Source organism: Nerophis lumbriciformis, linkage group LG25, assembly GCF_033978685.3.
Source record: "Nerophis lumbriciformis linkage group LG25, RoL_Nlum_v2.1, whole genome shotgun sequence".
Lineage (NCBI taxonomy): Eukaryota > Metazoa > Chordata > Actinopteri > Syngnathiformes > Syngnathidae > Nerophis > Nerophis lumbriciformis.
Genome location: NC_084572.2, coordinates 34562699 through 34581802, shown reverse-complemented (window position 1 = coordinate 34581802; position 19104 = coordinate 34562699). Strand labels below are relative to the sequence as shown.

The 19104-nt window shown below is 38.2% G+C and overlaps 1 protein-coding gene across 5 annotated transcripts in view; it reads left to right on the top strand.

Moving 5' to 3' along the window:
- Positions 1-19104, top strand: part of LOC133621855 (voltage-dependent P/Q-type calcium channel subunit alpha-1A-like) — a 267315-nt gene that overhangs the window by 99317 nt on the left and 148894 nt on the right. For all 5 annotated transcript variants that reach the window (XM_061984254.2, XM_061984255.2, XM_061984253.1 and 2 more), the window contains 9 exons: positions 2047-2150; positions 2225-2340; positions 2418-2462; positions 4374-4466; positions 4545-4742; positions 10241-10353; positions 10465-10577; positions 17238-17369; positions 18878-18950. In XM_061984254.2, the coding sequence (XP_061840238.1) occupies positions 2047-2150; positions 2225-2340; positions 2418-2462; positions 4374-4466; positions 4545-4742; positions 10241-10353; positions 10465-10577; positions 17238-17369; positions 18878-18950 (987 nt within the window). The remainder of the gene's footprint in view (positions 1-2046; positions 2151-2224; positions 2341-2417; positions 2463-4373; positions 4467-4544; positions 4743-10240; positions 10354-10464; positions 10578-17237; positions 17370-18877; positions 18951-19104) is intronic.

Sequence of the window (19104 nt, the reverse complement as noted above, 5' to 3'; positions counted from 1 at the left end):
TGAAGCTAGTAGTAATTTAGCTAGGCTCTCAGGAAGGCAGCCAGACTACTAACAAGTTCGGAACATGGCCCGGCTACCAGGAAGTTAGCCAGACTACCAGAAGGTTAGTTAAAGTTAAAGTACCACTGATAGTCACACACACTAGATGTGGAGAAATTATTCTCTGCATTTGACCCATCCCCTTGTTCACCCCCTGGGAGGTGAGGGGAGCAGCGGTGGCCGCGCTCGGGAATCATTTTTGGTGATTTAACCCCCAATTCCAACCCTTGATGCTGAGTGCCAAGCAGGGAGGTAATGGGTGCCATTTTTATAGTCTTTGGTATGACTCGGCCGGGGTTTGAATTCACAACCTACCGATCTCAGGGCGGACACTCTAACCACAAGGACACTGAGCAGGTTTTAGCAAGGCTTCAATGCAAATAGCCAGGCCCCCAGGAAGTTAGTAAGGCTACCAGTAATTTAGCCAGGCTCTCAGGAAGGCAGTCAGACTACTAGCAATTTAGCCCGGCTCCCAGCAAGATAGCCCGGCTTCCAGCAAGATAGCCCGGCTTCCAGCAAGATAGCCTGGCTACCAGGAAGTTAGCCAAGCTACTTGGAAGTTAGTCAGACTACCAGAAGGTTAGCTATGCTACAATGAAAATAGCCAGGCTCTCAGGAAGTTAGCCAGACTACCAGAAGGTTAGCTAGACAACAATGAAAGTAGCCAGGCTCGCAGGAAGTTAATAAAGCTACCAGTAATTTAGCTAGGCTTTCAGGAAGGTAGCCAGCCTACCAGGAATTTAGCCCCGCTACCAGGAAGTTTAAAAATGAGCGATCATAAATCTTCACTATGACGTCACTTTCGTCACTTGATTGAACATTCACGGCACCCGAGGGTCTTCTGAGATGACGCTGGCTGCTGCCAGCTCATTAAAATTACCGACTGGAAGGCGAGAAACACTTTATTTCAACAGACTCTGGCGCCGTACCTGTCGTCAAAAAACTCCAAAGACCGACTGCACAGTTGCACAATAAAAGCTCTGCTTCATTCTGCCTGCGCTACCAAAATAAGAGTCTAGCAAGCTACGGAGTTTGCCGACAATGTATTTCTTGTAAAGTGTATACAAAGGAGTACGGAAGCTGGATAAATAAGATGCCAAAAACCAACCACTTTCATGTGGTATTGGACAGAAAGGAGGACTTTTTTTCTCCTCCATTCGAAAATGCGGACGTTTTTAGCACCACTGTCTGATTCCAATCAATGCAAGTCATCAGAATCAGGTAATACACCAACTTATATTCTTGTCTTCATGAAAGAAAGGAATCTATATGTGTTAAACATGCCTGTATTATCTTTAAACACCATAACTTGTTAACAATATTAACTATATGTGTTAAACATGCTTGCATTATCTTTAAACACCTTTAATTTATTAACAATATTAACTATATGTGTTAAACCTGCTTGTATTATCATTAAACACCTTTAACTTGTTAACAATATTAACTATATGTGTTAAACATGCTTGTATTATCTTTAAACACCTTTAACTTATTAATAATATTAACTATATGTATTAAACATGCTTGTATTATCATTAAACACCTTTAACTTGTTAACAATATTAACTATATGTATTAAACATGCTTGCATTATCTTTAAACACCTTTAACTTGTTAACAATATTAACTATATGTATTAAACATACTTGTATTATCATTAAACACCTTTAATTTATTAACAATATTAACTATATGTGTTAAACATGCTTGCATTATCATTAAACACCTTTAACTTGTTAACAAAAACATATATTTCATAAATAAGTAAATATAAATTATATATATGAATGAGGTAGATCCCCACGACTTGATCAATTGAAAAGTAGCTCGCCTGCAGAAAAAGTGTGAGCACCCCTGGTTTAGAACTATTAGGACTACCAAAGAAGTTTGCCAGGCTTCTCGGAAATTAGCCAACTACTAACGGGAAGTGTGTATATTTTGGTGTGTAAAAGCGTATTGTGCTGTGCAAAGCTGGACCAAAAAATAAATTATTGTGTGCTGCAGAGCAACGATGTGGAGGGCAGCTCGTGGAACTGGATGTACTACATCCCCCTCATCATCATCGGCTCCTTCTTCATGCTCAACCTGGTTCTGGGTGTCCTCTCAGGGTAGGTGTTTTTCATCTCTTACCTGTCCTGGCTCGTTTCCCGGCCACCTAAATGTTTTGCTCCACGTGTGACAGTGAATTTGCCAAAGAGCGAGAGCGAGTGGAGAACCGGAGTGAGTTCCTCAAGCTGAGGCGGCAGCAGCAGATCGAGCGCGAGCTCAACGGTTACCTGGAGTGGATCTGCAAAGCAGGTCAGCTTGTTGCCACGGTAACCCGCTACACCGTGAAACTGATGCCACACGCTAACGCGTTGGTTTCTTGCTTCCAGAAGAAGTGATTCTGGCAGAGGACGACACCACTGGGAACTTTGACGGTAACGCCCCAGCCGCTTCTCCTAACTATGGCGGCGTGAACAACTACATTCTTCAGTGTTTCCCACAGGACTACCATCTATTTGTGGTTAGCCAGCAAACCAGGAAGTTAGAAAAGCTACTAAGAAAGTTAGGGGGTGGGGTTAGGTTGGGTTGCTATCAGCATACTTCAGTCATCAACAATTATATCATCTGAGAAATGGACATTGTAACAGTGTAGGTCTCACTTCGTAGGATATGTACAGCGAGCGGTGAACATAGTGAGCTCAGAAAGCATAAGAACAAGTATATATACATTTGATTATTTACAATCCAGGGAGGTGGGATGTGGTGGGGGAGGGGGTTAGTCTAGGGTTGTAGCTGCCTGGAGATGTTCTTTTAGTGCGGTTTTGAGGATAGGGATGCACTTTCTTTTACACCTGTTGGGAGTGCATTCCATATTGATGTGGCATAGAAAGAGAATGAGTTAAGACCTTTGTTAGATCGGAATCTGGGTTTGACGTGGTTTGTGGAGTTCCCCCTGGTGTTGTGGTTATGGCGGTCATTTACGTTCTGGAAGTAGTTTGACATGTACTTCGGTATCAGGGAGGTGTAGCGAATTTTATAGACTAGGCTCAGTGCAAGTTGTTTTACTCTGTCCTCTACCCTGAGCCAGCCCACTTTGGATAAGTGGGTAGGAGTGAGGTGTGATCTGGGTTGGAGGTCTAGAAGTAACCTGAGTAGCTTGTTCTGGGATGTTTGGAGTCTTGATTTGAGGGTTTAGGAGGTGCTAGGGTACCAGGATGTGCATGTGTAATCGAAAAAGGGTTAAATGAGAGTTCCCGCTAGAATCTTCATGGTGCTTTTGTTGACCAGAGAGGAGATTCTGTAGAGAAATCTTGTTCGATGGTTGACCTTTTTAATTACCTTGGTTGCCATTTTATCACAGGAAAGATTAGCCTCTAGAATGGAACCTAGGTAGGTGACCTCATCTTTCCTGGTGATAACAATGTCACCCACTTTAATAGTGAAGTCACTGACTTTCTTGAGGTCGATGCTACCCTGTCAGGAAGTTAGCCAGGCTCTTAGGAGTTCATAAGGCTGCCAGAAAGTTAGCCAGGCTGCAAGGAGGCTAGCTTGGCCAAAATACCAGAACGTTAGCCACACTCACAGGAAGTTAGCCAGAATCCCAGGAAGGTAAGAAGGATACAAGTAATTTAACTAGGCTACCAGGAAGTTACCAATTAGTTAGTGAGGCTCCCAATAAGGTTAAGACTGACAAGGAAAACGAATATGTTTAGAAAGTGTTGCGTCGACCACCTCTTTTTCCCAGGGAATCTAAGTTACGGGTTGATCCCAAGTTCTTTCGATGACATATATGCTGAGTAAGAAGGACCATCAAGACAGAATTGGAATCCTTTCAAGTTTTACTAAAGTTTTAGGAGGTCAACTAAACCAATACATTCATATCGGCTACTCTAGTTGATCTGACATTGAAACGGAAAAGCCAACTCCTTTGCACACAAAGAAAACCCCCATCTCCCCCTCGCAACAATGATAAGGAACCAGTGGGGGAGGTCTTCACATTCCAAGGTTAAGACACAAAACAGACCTCTGAACACAAGAGAAACTAGTAGAATATACAAAGGAAAAGTACTAGATACTCTAAGCATGGCTATGTAAAAAGAAAGAACTCTTAGACATATATGGATCTTCCACAAAAGAAAAACACTTTCTATTTGTGTGTCGTTTTGTCACAAACAAGACAGAGTTGCCTGCGAGTGCACCCGCTGCTCGTTGAGAAGAGCGATACGTGCGTTCTTGTGAAAGTCTCTTCACTAGAAAAATGTATAGAGTATCTGGAGTGGTCTGTACAGAAATGTAACTACGCGCTCCATTCACAGTCTAAACAGGCTGCTGTTGTCACGCTATAGGTTCCAGACGAAGGCCGACCATCAAAACCAAGAATAACAAGACGGAGCTGCTCAACACGGAGGAGGGCGAGGACAGCATGGGCGATGCTGTCGGTAGGCGCCTCGGCGGCTAATGCTAGCTGGCGACGCCGATGATAACGCTAAAACGTCACTCATCCTCCCGTCTTTCAGGCTTCGCCCGCTCCAGCATCAAGAGCGGCAAGGACGGCTCCACCTACAGCAAGAAGGAGCGGCGGCTGCGCTTTTTCATCCGAAAGATCGTAAAGACGCAAGCGTTCTACTGGACGGTGCTGTGCCTCGTCGGCCTCAACACCATCTGCGTGGCCGCCGTGCACTACAACCAGCCCGAGCTGCTCTCCGACTTCCTGTGTGAGTGTGCAATCGCACGGCCGCCGTTTTGTGCTACATCTTAGCATAACAATACGATCAAGTAGGGCCAATTAAGACTTTTTGTCTCACCATTTTGACTTTCTACTGAGTAATTATGACTTTTTATCTCATCATTTCGATTTCCATTCTCATAATTATGATTTTTTTTTTCTCAAAAACTCAACCTTCTTTGCTCATAATTTCAATTTTTTATCCCATAATTATGACTTTTCATCTCATAATTTTGACATTTTATCCAATTATTAGGACTTTTTGTCTCACAATTTCAACTCTCTTCTCTAATAATTTCCACTTTATATTGAATAATTATGATTTTTTTAATCTCATAATTTCGATTTTTAATCTCATATTTATGACTTTTTATCTTATAATTTTCACATTTTATCCAATAATTATGACTTTTTGCCTCATCATTTCGACATTAATTTTATCCAATATTAGGACTTTGTCTCATCATTTTGACTTTATACTGAGTAATTGTGACTTTATCTCATCATTTTGATTTCCATTCTCTTAATTATGATTTTTTATCTAAAAAATTCAACCTTCTTTGCTCATAATTTAAATTTTTTATTCCATAATTATGACTTTTCATCTCATAATTTTGACGTTTTATCCAATTAGGACTTTTTGTCTCATAATTTCGACTCTCTTCTCTTATAATTTCGACTTCATATTGAATAATTATGAGTTTTTTAATCTGATAATTATGACTTTTTATCTTATAATTTTCACATTTTATCCAATAATTATGACTTTTTGTCTCATCATTTCAACATTCATTTTATCCAATTAAGACTTTTTGTCTCATAATTTTGACTTTATACTGAATAATTGTGACTAAATATCTCATCATTTCGATTTCCATTCTCATAATTATGATTTTTTTTTTAATTTAAAAAAATTCCACCTTCTTCTGTCTCATAATTTCGACTCTCTTCACTTATAATTTCGATTTTATATTGAATAATTTCGATTTTTAATCCCATAATTATGAGTTTTTATCTTATAATTTTCACATTTTATCCAATAATTATGACTTTTTCTCCCATAAATATGACTTTTTATCTCATAAATTGGACTTCTCCCCCCTCATAAATATAACTTACATTTAGGGCATTGTTTTTGTTTGTGGCTCCCACAGTTTGGCCCCCAGAAGAGAGGGCCGGTCGGCATCCCAAAATGTTGAAAGAGCCATGTTGGACCACAAATACAAAAATAAAATCTGTCTGGAGCCGCAAAAAATTAAAAGCCTTATATACAGTTTACATACACTTGTAAAGAACATCATGTCATGGCTGTCTTGAGTTTCCAATCATTTCTACAACTCTTATTTTTTTTGTGATAGAGTGATTGGAGTTGGTCACAAAAGACATTCATGAAGTTTGGTTCTTTTCTGAATTTATTATGGGTCTACTGAAAATGTGAGCACATGTGCTGGGTCAAAAGTATACATACAGCAATGTTAATATTTGCTTACATGTCCCTTGGCAAGTTTCACTGCAATAAGGCGCTTTTGGTAGCCATCCACAAGCTTCTGCTTGAATTTTTGACCACTCCCCTTGACAAAATTGGTGCAGTTCAGCTAAATGTGTTGGTTTTCTGACATGGACTTGTTTCTTCAGCATTGTCCACATGTTTAAGTCAGGACTTTGAGAATGCCATTTTAAAACCTTAATTCTAGCCTGATTTAGCCATTCCTTGACCACTTTTGACATGTGTTTGGGGTCATTGTCATGTTGGAACACCCAACTGCGCCCAAGACCCAACCTCCGGGCTAATGATTTTAGCTTTTCCTGAAGAATTTGGAGGTAATCCTCCTTTGTCATTGTCCCATTTACTCTCTGTAAAGCACCAGTTCCATTGGCAGCAAAACAGGCCTAGAGCATAATAGGAATGTCCCGATCCAGGTTTTTGCACTTCCGATCCGATACCGATATTGTTTTTGCACTTCCGATCCGATACCGATACTGACCGATACCGATACTGACCAATACTGGCCTATCCGAGCATGTATTAAAGTTTAAAGTTATTTAGCCTGCTTAGTTGTCAGAATCATGTTGAAAAGGGTTTTAGTACTCTTGATAACAACTAGCCAGCTGAATTAGGAGAGTTTGAATAATACACAAGTTTGGTAACAAGAAACTGACCTGTCTATTCAAGGATAAACACAAAATAGACAAAATTATACATGACAAACAGAAATGGCATCATTGAACTAGGGCTGGGCGATATGGCCTTTTTTTAATATTGCGATATTTTAAGGCCATATTGCGATACACGATATATATCTCGATATTTTGCCTTAGCCTTGAATGAACACTTGATGCATATAATCACAGCAGTATGATGATTCTATGTGTTTTGATTGATTGATTGAGACTTTTATTAGTAGGTTGCACAGTGAAGTACATATTCCGTACAATTGACCACTAAATAGTAACACCCCAATAAGTTTTTCAACTTGTTTAAGTCGGGGTCCACTTAAATTGATTCATGATACAGATTTATACTATCAGATATATACTATCATCATAATACAGTCATCACACAAGATAATCACATTGAATTATTTACTTTATTTATAATCCGGGGTGTGGAGGGGGGCGCCGGATGTAAGTGTCAAAAAGACAGCCAAAAGAGTTTGATATGAGAATAAATCTAAAGTTCAAATATAGGGTAGAAATGCACCCATTTGCAGGAAATGTAATCTTGATTTTCAAAATGTTCTTTCAAGGCTTGCATGTCTACATTAAAACATTCTTCTTCATAGTGCATTAATATATGCTCATTTTAAACTTTCATGCAGAGAAGGAAATCACAACTAAATAGATCACTAATTTTTTCAGACGGTGTTGATCTGGAAATTTTTGCCTCAGCATTTTGATGGTGTGGACGTGCGGCACCGAACGGAGATAAGCGTCTCGACAGACATTACAGTATTTGAACAATGATGACGAAAACGGTTTTCTCTGTCGTGTCCGTGTGTCGAAAATTGTTATTCGCTTATTTTTTTATTTGATTTTGTGCGTGGCATAGATTTGCCGTGCGCAGAGGACGTTTGAGCAGGCGCGCACCTTAGCGGCTGCGCTAGCATCACAGCTAACGTTAGCCATGCTGCTACCTCTCTGCTTGGGGAGGACGTATACGTATGTGACGTATGACGTGACAGTATGTGACGTATGATGTGAGAGTATGTGACGTGTGTAAGAAGGTGCGCTTGCTGTCTGTGAGAGGGAGACACAGGAAAGAGTGAGAAGAGCCTGTCGTGTAATGCCAGCAGTTAAAAGCAACTGCGTGAGATTCCACAGACCTGTGGATGTGTTGAAGGTGTGCTGGAAAATGCGGAACGGAAATTACGGAGCAGCAGAAAAGTAGAATGTATTATTTAAATCGGTGCGTTGGAAAACACGGACCGGAGTTTTTTTTTAAACTGGATCTGGATCGGCATTTTCCCATGCCTTGCCGATACGCATTTTTTGGCAAATATCGGCGGCCGATCCGATCCAAATATCGGATCGGGACATCCCTAGAGCATAATACTAGCACCACCATGCTTGACGGTAGGAATGGTGTTCCTGGGATTAAAGGCCTCACCTTTTCTCCTCCAAACATATTGCTGTGTATTGTGGCCAGACAGCTCAATTTTTGTTTGACCACAGAACTTTCCTCCAGATTGATTGATTGATTGAAACTTTTATTAGTAGGTTGCACAGTTCAGTACATATTCCTTACAATTGACCACTAAATGGTAACACCGAATACGTTTTTCAACTTGTTTAAGTCGGGGTCCACGTAAATCAATTCATGGTACAAATATATACTGTCAGCATAATAAGTCATCACACAAGTTAATCATCAGAGTATATACGTTGAATTATTTACATTATTTACAATCCAGGGGAGGGGGGATGTGGAGGGGGTTGGGGCAGGGGGGTTAGGTTTGGTTGATATCAGCACTTCAGTCATCAGCAATTGCATCACCAGAGAAATGGACATTGAAACAGTGTAGGTCTGACTTGGTAGGATATGTACAGCGAGCGGTGAACATAGTGAGTTCAGAAAGCATAAGAACAAGTATATACATATGATTGTTTACATTCGATTATTTAAAATACGGGGAGGTGGGATGTGGAGTTAGTCTAGGGTTGTAGTTGCCTGGAGGTGTTCTTTTAGTGCGGTTTTGAAGGAGGATTGAGATGCACTTTCTTTTACACCTGTTGGTGATGGTCTTATCTTTGTCCATGTGATGTCAGATGAAACAAAAATTGAGCTGTTTGGCCACAATACCTAGCAATATGTTTGGAGGAGAAAAGGTGAGGCCTTTAATCCCAGGAACACCATGCCTACCGTCAAGCATGGTGGTGGTAGTATTATGCTCTGGGCCTTTTTTTTTGCTGCCAATGGAACTGGTGCTTTACAGAGAGTAAATGGGACAATGACAAAGGAGGATTACCTCCAAATTCTTCAGGGCAACCTAAAATCATCAGCCCGGAGGTTGGGTCTTGGGCGCAGTTGGGTGTCTTAACCAAATATTAAGTTAAGTATTAAGTATGTGCTCTAATCACTCTATCACAAAAAAATAAGAGTTGTAGAAATTATTGGAAACTCAAGACAGCCATAAAATTATGTTGTTTACAAGTGTATGTAAACTTTTGACCACAACTGTATATGCACATATATATATATATAAATAAAAAAATAAAATAAAATATTTAAAAAAATAAAATATATATATATATATATATATATATATATATATATATATTAAAAACATGTAATACTATCCGAAATATCTCAACACTTAAATAAATAAAACCTCTGCCTCGTTTTAACGAGTACTTACACCTACTACGCTACTGTATTTTAACGTTGCTCATTATGGTGGTATTTAGAAAGTGTTTTCTGAGGTGGTACTTGGTGAAAAAACTTTAAGAACCACTGGGTTAGGGTTTTTCATACCTACTATTGTTCTACGTTTCGACTAATTGCACTTTACCTGACCTTTTCCAACATCCCACACTACAAATGAATAAAAGTATGTGTGATTCCTGCTGATATCATATCGGATCATTATTGTTATCGGCCAATACTCAAGGCTCCCATATTGGTATCGTACTGGAAGGGAAACAGGTGTATCGGGACACCCCTAGTAATGACATATGCGTACGTGTACACTGCAGTAGGGAAATAATTCTTATGGCCCCATCCCTGGGTGAGAGGAACGTTGGGGGTCTGCTGAAAATGATGGAAAGCGCCACTACATAACAACTGATGCTGTGGTCAAAGTTGGAATTGCCACAAAACACATTTTAATATATTCAAATCTATACTGCCGTCTGGCGGCCACGGTGAATCGTGCACCTTCCCAATTTGTCACGTTGTATGTGTCAAATAGGGCCATATGAGTAATCCATACATTCACAAATGTTAATAGTGTACAACAATGTGTGTGTTTCCCCTCCCTTTGTGTGCAGTCTATGCAGAGTTTATCTTCCTTGGGTTGTTCATGTCTGAGATGCTGATCAAGATGTACGGTCTTGGCATCCAGCCTTACTTCCACTCCTCATTCAACTGCTTTGACTGTGTGGTGAGGACACACACACACAAACACACACACACACACACACACACACACAATTCTAATGTAAAGTGCAGTGACATGTTGTCTGATGATGTGTGTGTGTGTGTGTGTGTGCAGGTGATCGTGGGCAGCATCTTCGAGGTGGTTTGGGCCACCATCAAACCCGGCACATCGTTCGGGATCAGCGTCTTACGAGCGCTGAGACTTCTCCGAATCTTCAAGGTCACCAAGTGAGTTCTTTTCCACGTCCTGGCGCTGGCTGTGGACGTTCCGCCACTCCTCTGACGCTCCCTTCCAGGGAGAGATTTTAATTGGAGTTGGCTCGGCTTGCGTTTTGTTTGTGTTTTGTTTTGGCGAGTGTTCTCCCAGCACGTCGCTTGGACTCATCTGACTTGAAAATTTGCCGTTTTTTTATGTTCTTCTGGGGTCAACTTGAAGGGTTTTGGGGTTTTTCCTGCCAGGATGAATGTTCCCATCGCAGACGCGGGCTAAAAATAAGCATTGTGTTTGTTCTATTGTTGCTGTGGAAGCCTGCAGAGGGAGGACGGAAATAATCTGATTAAACATTTTTCAAGAATATAAGGACAGAATAATCTCATTACACTAAAATAATACAAATTTTCATTGTTATTGTCTTTTTTTATTTTGTATTTATGTTTTTTCAACTTTTTTAATATTTAAAAAAAAAAAAATACTATTGTTTTATTTTATTTTTTTAAATCAGAATTTTCTTAATAATTAAGAAAAAATAAGTACTGTATTCAAATTAGAAATTATGCAGAAAATAATAACATTTATATTAAATGGTAAATAATTTGTATTCCGATTTGTTCATGTCAATGTGAACACTACAATTCCGATATTTTTTTGCCCATATATGACAAGTAACTGATTTGTTAATGTCAATGTGAACACTACAATTCCGATTTGTTCATGTCGATGTGAACACTACAATTCGAAATGTAACTTATTTGTCCATGTTAATGTGAACACTATAATTACGATTTTTTTTTTCCCACATACGAAATGTGAACACTACAATTCCGATTTGTTCATGTCAATGTGAACGCTACAACTCCGAATTATTTTGCCCATATGTGACATGTAACTGATTTGTTCACGTCAATGTGAACGCTACAATTCCGATTTTTTTTTCCCATATACGAAATGTAACTTATTTGTCCATGTCAATGTGAACACTACAATTCCGATTTTTTTTCCCCTATATGTGACATGTAACTGATTTGTTCATGTCAATGTAAACGCTAAAATTCCGATTTTTTTTTTTCCCATATACGAAATGTAACTTATTTGTCCATGTCAATGTGAACGCTAACATTCCGATTTTTTTTTCCCATATGCGAAATGTAACTTATTTTTCCATGTCAATGTGAACACAACAATTCCGATTTCTTCATGTCAATGTGAACACTACAATTCCGATTTGTTCATGTCAACGTGAACACTACAATTCCGATTTTTTTGCCTATATGTAACTGATTTGTTCATGTCAATGTGAACGCTAAAATTCAGATTTTTTTTCCCCCATCTACGAAATGTAACTTATTTGTCTGTTTCAATGTAAACACTACAATTCCGATTCGTTCATGTCAATGTGAACACTACAATTCCGAATTTTTTTGCCCATATGTGACATGTAACTGATTTGTTCACGTCAATGTGAACTTCTACAATTCCGATTTTTTTTTTCCCATATACGAAATGTAACTTATTTGTCCATGTCAATGTGAACACTACAATTCCGATTTTTTTCCCCCCATATGTGACATGTAACTGATTTGTTCATGTCAATGTAAACGCTAAAATTCCGATTTTTTTTTTCCCATATACGAAATGTAACTTATTTGTCCATGTCAATGTGAACGCTAACATTCCGATTTTTTTTTCCCATATGCGAAATGTAACTTATTTTTCCATGTCAATGTGAACACAACAATTCCGATTTCTTCATGTCAATGTGAACACTACAATTCCGATTTGTTCATGTCAATGTGAACACTACAATTCCGATTTTTTTGCCTATATGTAACTGATTTGTTCATGTCAATGTGAACGCTAAAATTCAGATTTTTTTTCCCCCATCTACGAAATGTAACTTATTTGTCCGTTTCAATGTAAACACTACAATTCCGATTCGTTCCTGTCAATGTGAACACTACAATTCCGAATTTTTTTGCCCATATGTGACACGGAACTGATTTATTCACGTCAATGTGAACGCTACAATTCCTATTTTTTTTTCCCATATACGAAATGTAACTTATTTGTCCATGTCAATGTGAACACTACAATTCCGATTTGTTCATGTCAATGTGAACACTACAATTCCGATTTTTTTTGCCCATATGTGACATGTAACTGATTTGTTCATGTCAATGTGAATGCTACAATTCCGATTTTTTTTCCCATATACGAAATGTAACTTATTTGTCCATGTCATTGTGAACACTACAATTCCGATTTTTTTCATGTCAATGTGAACACTACAATTCCGATTTTTTTTGCCCATATGTGACATGTAACTGATTTGTTCATGTCAATGTGAATGCTACAATTCTGATTTTTTTTCCCATATACGAAATGTAATTTATTTGTCCATGTCATTGTGAACACTACAATTACGATTTTTTTTTCCCATATGTGACATGTAACTGATTTGTTCATGTCATTGTGAACACTACAATTCCGATTTTTTTTTCCCATATGTGACATGTAACTGATTTGTTCATGTCAATGTGAACGCTAAAATTCTGATTTTTTTTTTCCCATAAACGAAATGTAACTTATTTGTCCATGTCAATGTGAACACTACAATTCCGATTTGTTCATGTCAATGTGAACACTACAATTCCGATTTGTTCATGTCAATGTGAACACTACAATTCCGATTTTTTTGCCTATATGTAACTTATTTGTCCATGTCAATGTGAACGCTAAAATTCAGATTTTTTTTTCCCATATGCGAAATGTAACTTATTTGTCCATGTCAATGTGAACACTACAATTCCGATTTGTTCATGTCAATGTGAACACTACAATTCCGATTTTTTTGCCTATATGTAACTGATTTGTTCATGTCAATGTGAACGCTAAAATTCCGATTTTTTTTTCTTCCCATATACGAAATGTAACTTATTTGTCCATGTCAATGTAAACACTACAATTCCGATTTGTTCATGTCAATGTGAACACTACAATTCCGAATTTTTTTGCCCATATGTGACATGTAACTGATTTGTTCACGTCAATGTGAACGCTACAATTCTGATTTTTTTTTTCCCATATGCGAAATGTAACTTATTTGTTCATGTCAATGTGAACACTACAATTCCGATTTGTTCATGTCAATGTGAACACTACAATTCCGATTTTTTTTGCCCATATGTGACATGTAACTGATTTGTTCATGTCAATGTGAATGCTACAATTCCAATTTTTTTCCCCATATACGAAATGTAACTTATTTGTCCATGTCATTGTGAACACTACAATTCCGATTTTTTCATGTCAATGTGAACTCTGCAATTCCGATTTTTTTTCCCCATATACGAAATGTAACTTATTTGCCCATGTCATTGTGAACACTACAATTCCGATTTTTTTTCCCCATATGTGACATGTAACTGATTTGTTCATGTCATTGTGAACGCTAAAATTCCGATATTTTTTTTCCCATATACGAAATGTAACTTATTTGGCCATGTCAATGTGAACGCTAAAATTCCGATTTGTTCATGTCAATGTGAACACTACAATTCCGATTTGTTCATGTCAATGTGAACACTACAATTCCGATTTTTTTGCCTATATGTAACTGATTTGTTCATGTCAATGTGAACACTACAATTCCGATTTTTTCATGTCAATGTGAACACTGCAATTCCGATTTTTTTTCCCCATATACGAAATGTAACTTATTTGTCCATGTCATTGTGAACACTACAATTCCGATTTTTTTTCTCCCATATGTGACATGTAACTGATTTGTTCATGTCAATGTGAACACTACAATTCCGATTTTTTTTGCCCATATGTGACATGTAACTGATTTGTTCACGTCAATGTGAACGCTACAATTCCGATTTTTTTTTTCCCATATACGAAATGTAACTTATTTGTCCATGTCAATGTGAACACCACAATTCCGATTTGTTCATGTCAATGTGAACACTACAATTCCGATTTTTTTTGCCCATATGTGACATGTAACTGATTTGTTCATGTCAATGTGAATGCTACAATTCCGATTTTTTTTTCCCATATACGAAATGTAACTTATTTGTCCATGTCATTGTGAACACTACAATTCCGATTTTTTCATGTCAATGTGAACACTGCAATTCCGAATTTTTTTCCCATATACGAAATGTAACTTATTTGACCATGTCATTGTGAACACTACAATTCCGATTTTTTTTTCCCACATGTGACATGTAACTGATTTGTTCATGTCAATGTGAACACTACAATTCCGATTTTTTTTTGCCCATATGTGACATGTAACTGATTTGTTCATGTCAATGTGAACGCTACAATTCCGATTTTTTTTTCCCATATACGAAATGTAACTTATTTGTCCATGTCAATGTGAACACTACAATTCCGATTTGTTCATGTCAATGTGAACACTACAATTCCGATTTTTTTTGCCCATATGTGACATGTAACTGATTTGTTCATGTCAATGTGAATGCTACAATTCCGATTTTTTTTCCCATATACGAAATGTAACGTATTTGTCCATGTCATTGTGAACACTACAATTCCGATTTTTTTCATGTCAATGTGAACACTGCAATTCCGATTTTTTTTCCCATATACGAAATGTAACTTATTTGTCCATGACATTGTGAACACTACAATTCCGATTTTTTTTCCCATACTTGACATGTAACTGATTTGTTCATGTCAATGTGAACACTACAATTCCGATTTTTTTGCCTATATGTAACTGATTTGTTCATGTCAATGTGAACGCTAAAATTCCGATTTTTTTTTTCCCATATACGAAATGTAACTTATTTGTCCATGTCAATGTAAACACTACAATTCCGATTTGTTCATGTCAATGTGAACACTACAATTCCGAATTTTTTTGCCCATATGTGACATGTAACTGATTTGTTCATGTCAATGTGAATGCTACAATTCCGATTTTTTTTTCCCATATACGAAATGTAACTTATTTGTCCATGTCATTGTGAACACTACAATTCCGATTTTTTTCATGTCAATGTGAACACTGCAATTCCGATTTTTTTCCCCATATACAAAATGTAACTTATTTGTCCATGTCATTGTGAACACTACAATTCCGATTTTTTTTTCTCCCATATGTGACATGTAACTGATTTGTTCATGTCATTGTGAACACTACAATTCCGATTTTTTTTCTCTCCCATATGTGACATGTAACTGATTTGTTCACGTCAATGTGAACGCTACATTACGATTTTTTTTTCCCATATACGAAATGTAACTTATTTGTCCATGTCAATGTGAACACTACAAATCCGATTTGTTCATGTCAATGTGAACACTACAATTCCGATTTTTTTTGGCCCACATGTGACATGTAACTGATTTGTTCACGTCAATGTGAACGCTACAATTCCGATGTTTTTTTCCCATATACGAAATGTAACTTATTTGTCCATGTCAATGTGAACACTACAATTCCGATTTGTTCATGTCAATGTGAACACTACAATTCCGATTTTTTTTGCCCATATGTGACATGTAACTGATTTGTTCATGTCAATGTGAATGCTACAATTCCGATTTTTTTTCCCATATACGAAATGTAACTTATTTGTCCATGTCATTGTGAACACTACAATTCCGATTTTTTTCATGTCAATGTGAACACTGCAATTCCGATTTTTTTTTTCCCATATACGAAATGTAACTTATTTGTCCATGCCATTGTGGACACTACAATTCCGATTTTTTTCATGTCAATTTAGAACACTACAATTCCGATTTTTTTTCCCCATATGTGACATGTAACTGATTTGTTCATGTCATTGTGAACACTACAATTCCGATTTTTTTTGCCCATATGTGACATGTAACTGATTTGTTCATGTCAATGTGAATGCTACAATTCCGATTTTTTTTCCCATATACGAAATGTAACTTATTTGTCCATGTCAATGTGAACACTACAATTCCGATTTGTTCATGTCAATGTGAATGCTACAATTCCGATTTTTTTGCCCTTATGTGACATGTAACTGACATCCTCGGTACAGATGTGTCCCACAAACTGCTGTAACTAAAATACTTCCTTAATCTCTCACATGAAATAATAATGTTGCACAAACTAATTGCTATAAATGTTCCAGGACTAAACCGGGGTCATGTTGACTTCCATTAACACAAGACAAAGCTCCTCGTGTGACGACATATTTTCTTTGTCACTTCACGGACGCGTTACGTTCACGTTTAACATACGACGACATAAGAAGATCGGATTGAACAAAAAATCCGATCTGGGCTTCATACCCTGCAGTGTGAACCTAGCCTAAATGCTAATACAAGCATTTGATGCATGACGTAATCGCGCAGTGTGTCGATTTGGAATCGTATCAAATAAGAATCACGGTTTGGATGTTAATCGATTCTATTCAAATGAGTTTGTTGTTTTTCAGGACATAAGTGTTAAAATGATTTGTTACATTTACTTTGAGCTGTTTAAGACTTTTAAGTTTTCTTTTTGTTGTAGTTTTAGTGCTCATTGTTACTTCATCTGATTGTTCTAGAAGCATATCAATCACAAGTTAAAAACAAGTACACCTTTTTTTGTTTTAAAGTGATGTTAATGCCAAATTGAAACGGTTTCTTCTTCTCCTCGTCCTGCCTGTCAGGTACTGGGCTCCTCTGCGCAACCTGGTGGTGTCTTTGCTCAACTCCATGAAGTCCATCGTCAGCTTGCTCTTCCTCCTCTTCCTCTTCATCGTGGTCTTCGCCCTGCTGGGCATGCAACTCTTTGGTGGACAGTCAGTGTCTTTCAAATCACTCAGCTCCTTCCTTCCTTCTCGTACTTTCCTGTCTTCCTTCCTTCCTTCTCTTTCTTTCCTGTCTTCCTTCCTTCCTTACTTCCTTCCTTCTCTTACTTTCCTGTCTTCCTTCCTTCTTCTGTTACTTTACTGTCTTCCTTACTTCCTTCTCTTACTTTCCTGTCTTCCTTCCTTCTTTACTTACTTCCTTCTCTTACTTTCCTGTCTTCCTTCCTTCTCTTACTTTACTGTCTTCCTTACTTCCTTCTCTTACTTTCCTGTCTTCCTTCCTTCCTTCCTCCTTTCCTTCCTTCCTTCCTTCCTTCCTTCCTTCCTTTCTTTCTCCCTTCCTTCCTTCTTTCGTCTCTTCCTTCCTTCCTTTCTTTATTTCTCTCTCTCTTTCTCCCTTCCTTCCTGTCTGCCTTCCTTCCTGACTTCCTTCCATTCTCCCTTCCTGCCTGACTTCCTTTATTCCTATTTCACCCCTTCTTTCGTTCCTTTCTTTCTCCCTCCCGTCCTTCCTTTCTTTCTCTCTTCCTTCCTTCCTTTCTGACGTCCTTCATTCCTCCTTCCCCCTTCTTTTATTCCGTCCTTCTCTTCTTTCCTTTCTTTCTTTCTTCCTTCCTTTTCTCCATCTTTCCTTTCTTTCTTTCTTCCTTTTTTCCTTCCTTCCTTCCTTCCTTCCTTCCTTCCTTTGTCCCTGACTTCCTTTATTCCTCCTTTCCTCCTACTTTTATTAATTCCTTCTCTCCCTTCCTTTCTTTCTTCCTTCCTTCCTTCCTGCCTCTTTTTCTTTTCCTTTATTCTTTTCCCTTTTCTTTCCTTACTTCCATTCTTCCAGCCTTCCTTCCTTTCTTCCATCCTTCCTGACTTCCTTCATTTATCCTTCCTTCCTTCCTTCCTTCTATTCCTCCTTCTCTCCTTCCTTCATTCCTTTTCTTCCGTCCTTTCTTCCTTTCTCCCTTCCTTTCTGACTTCCTTTTATTCTTTTTTCCTCATTCCTTCCTTCCTTCCTTCCTTCCTGCCTTTCTTACTTTTTCCCTTCCTCCCAACTTTCCTTCTTTTCTTTCTCCCTTCCTTCCTGACTTTCTTCATTCTTCCTTTCCCTCTTCTTTCATTCATTCCTTGTCTTCCTTCCTTTCTTCCTTCTCTTACTTCCTTTCTTCTTTCTCTTACTTTCCTCTCCTCCTTCCTTCCTTCTTTCTCATACTTCTCTTTCTTTCTTTCTTTCTCCCTTTTTTCTCTTCCTTATTTCTTTCATTCCTTTCTTCCTTCCTTCCTTTATCCCTTTTTTCTATTCCTTATTTCCTTTCTTCCCCCTCCCTCCTTCCTTCCTTTCTTTCTCCCTTTTTTCTCTTTCCTATTTCCTTCCTTCAATCCTTCCCTCTCTTCCTTCACTTCTTCCTTCCTCTTCCCCTCACTTCCTTCCTTCCTTCTCTTACATTTTGGCCATAAGCGTGTTCAAAAGGTGTTTGGGTCCATTTAGCGTTTCCATTCCTGTCTGGCAGGTTCAACTTTGAGGACGGAACCCCACCCACCAACTTCGACACGTTTGCGGCGGCCATCATGACGGTGTTTCAGGTAGACACACGGACCTTCACTTCCTCCAGTACACTTCAATGAGTATACTACACAGTGTACACAGTTCCTGAAGTGCGGTCCCAAATCCAAAGCTCTTGTTACCATTTTAGCGTTACCACCTCCTTCGGTTCACTACTTTCCACCGTTGCTCCTC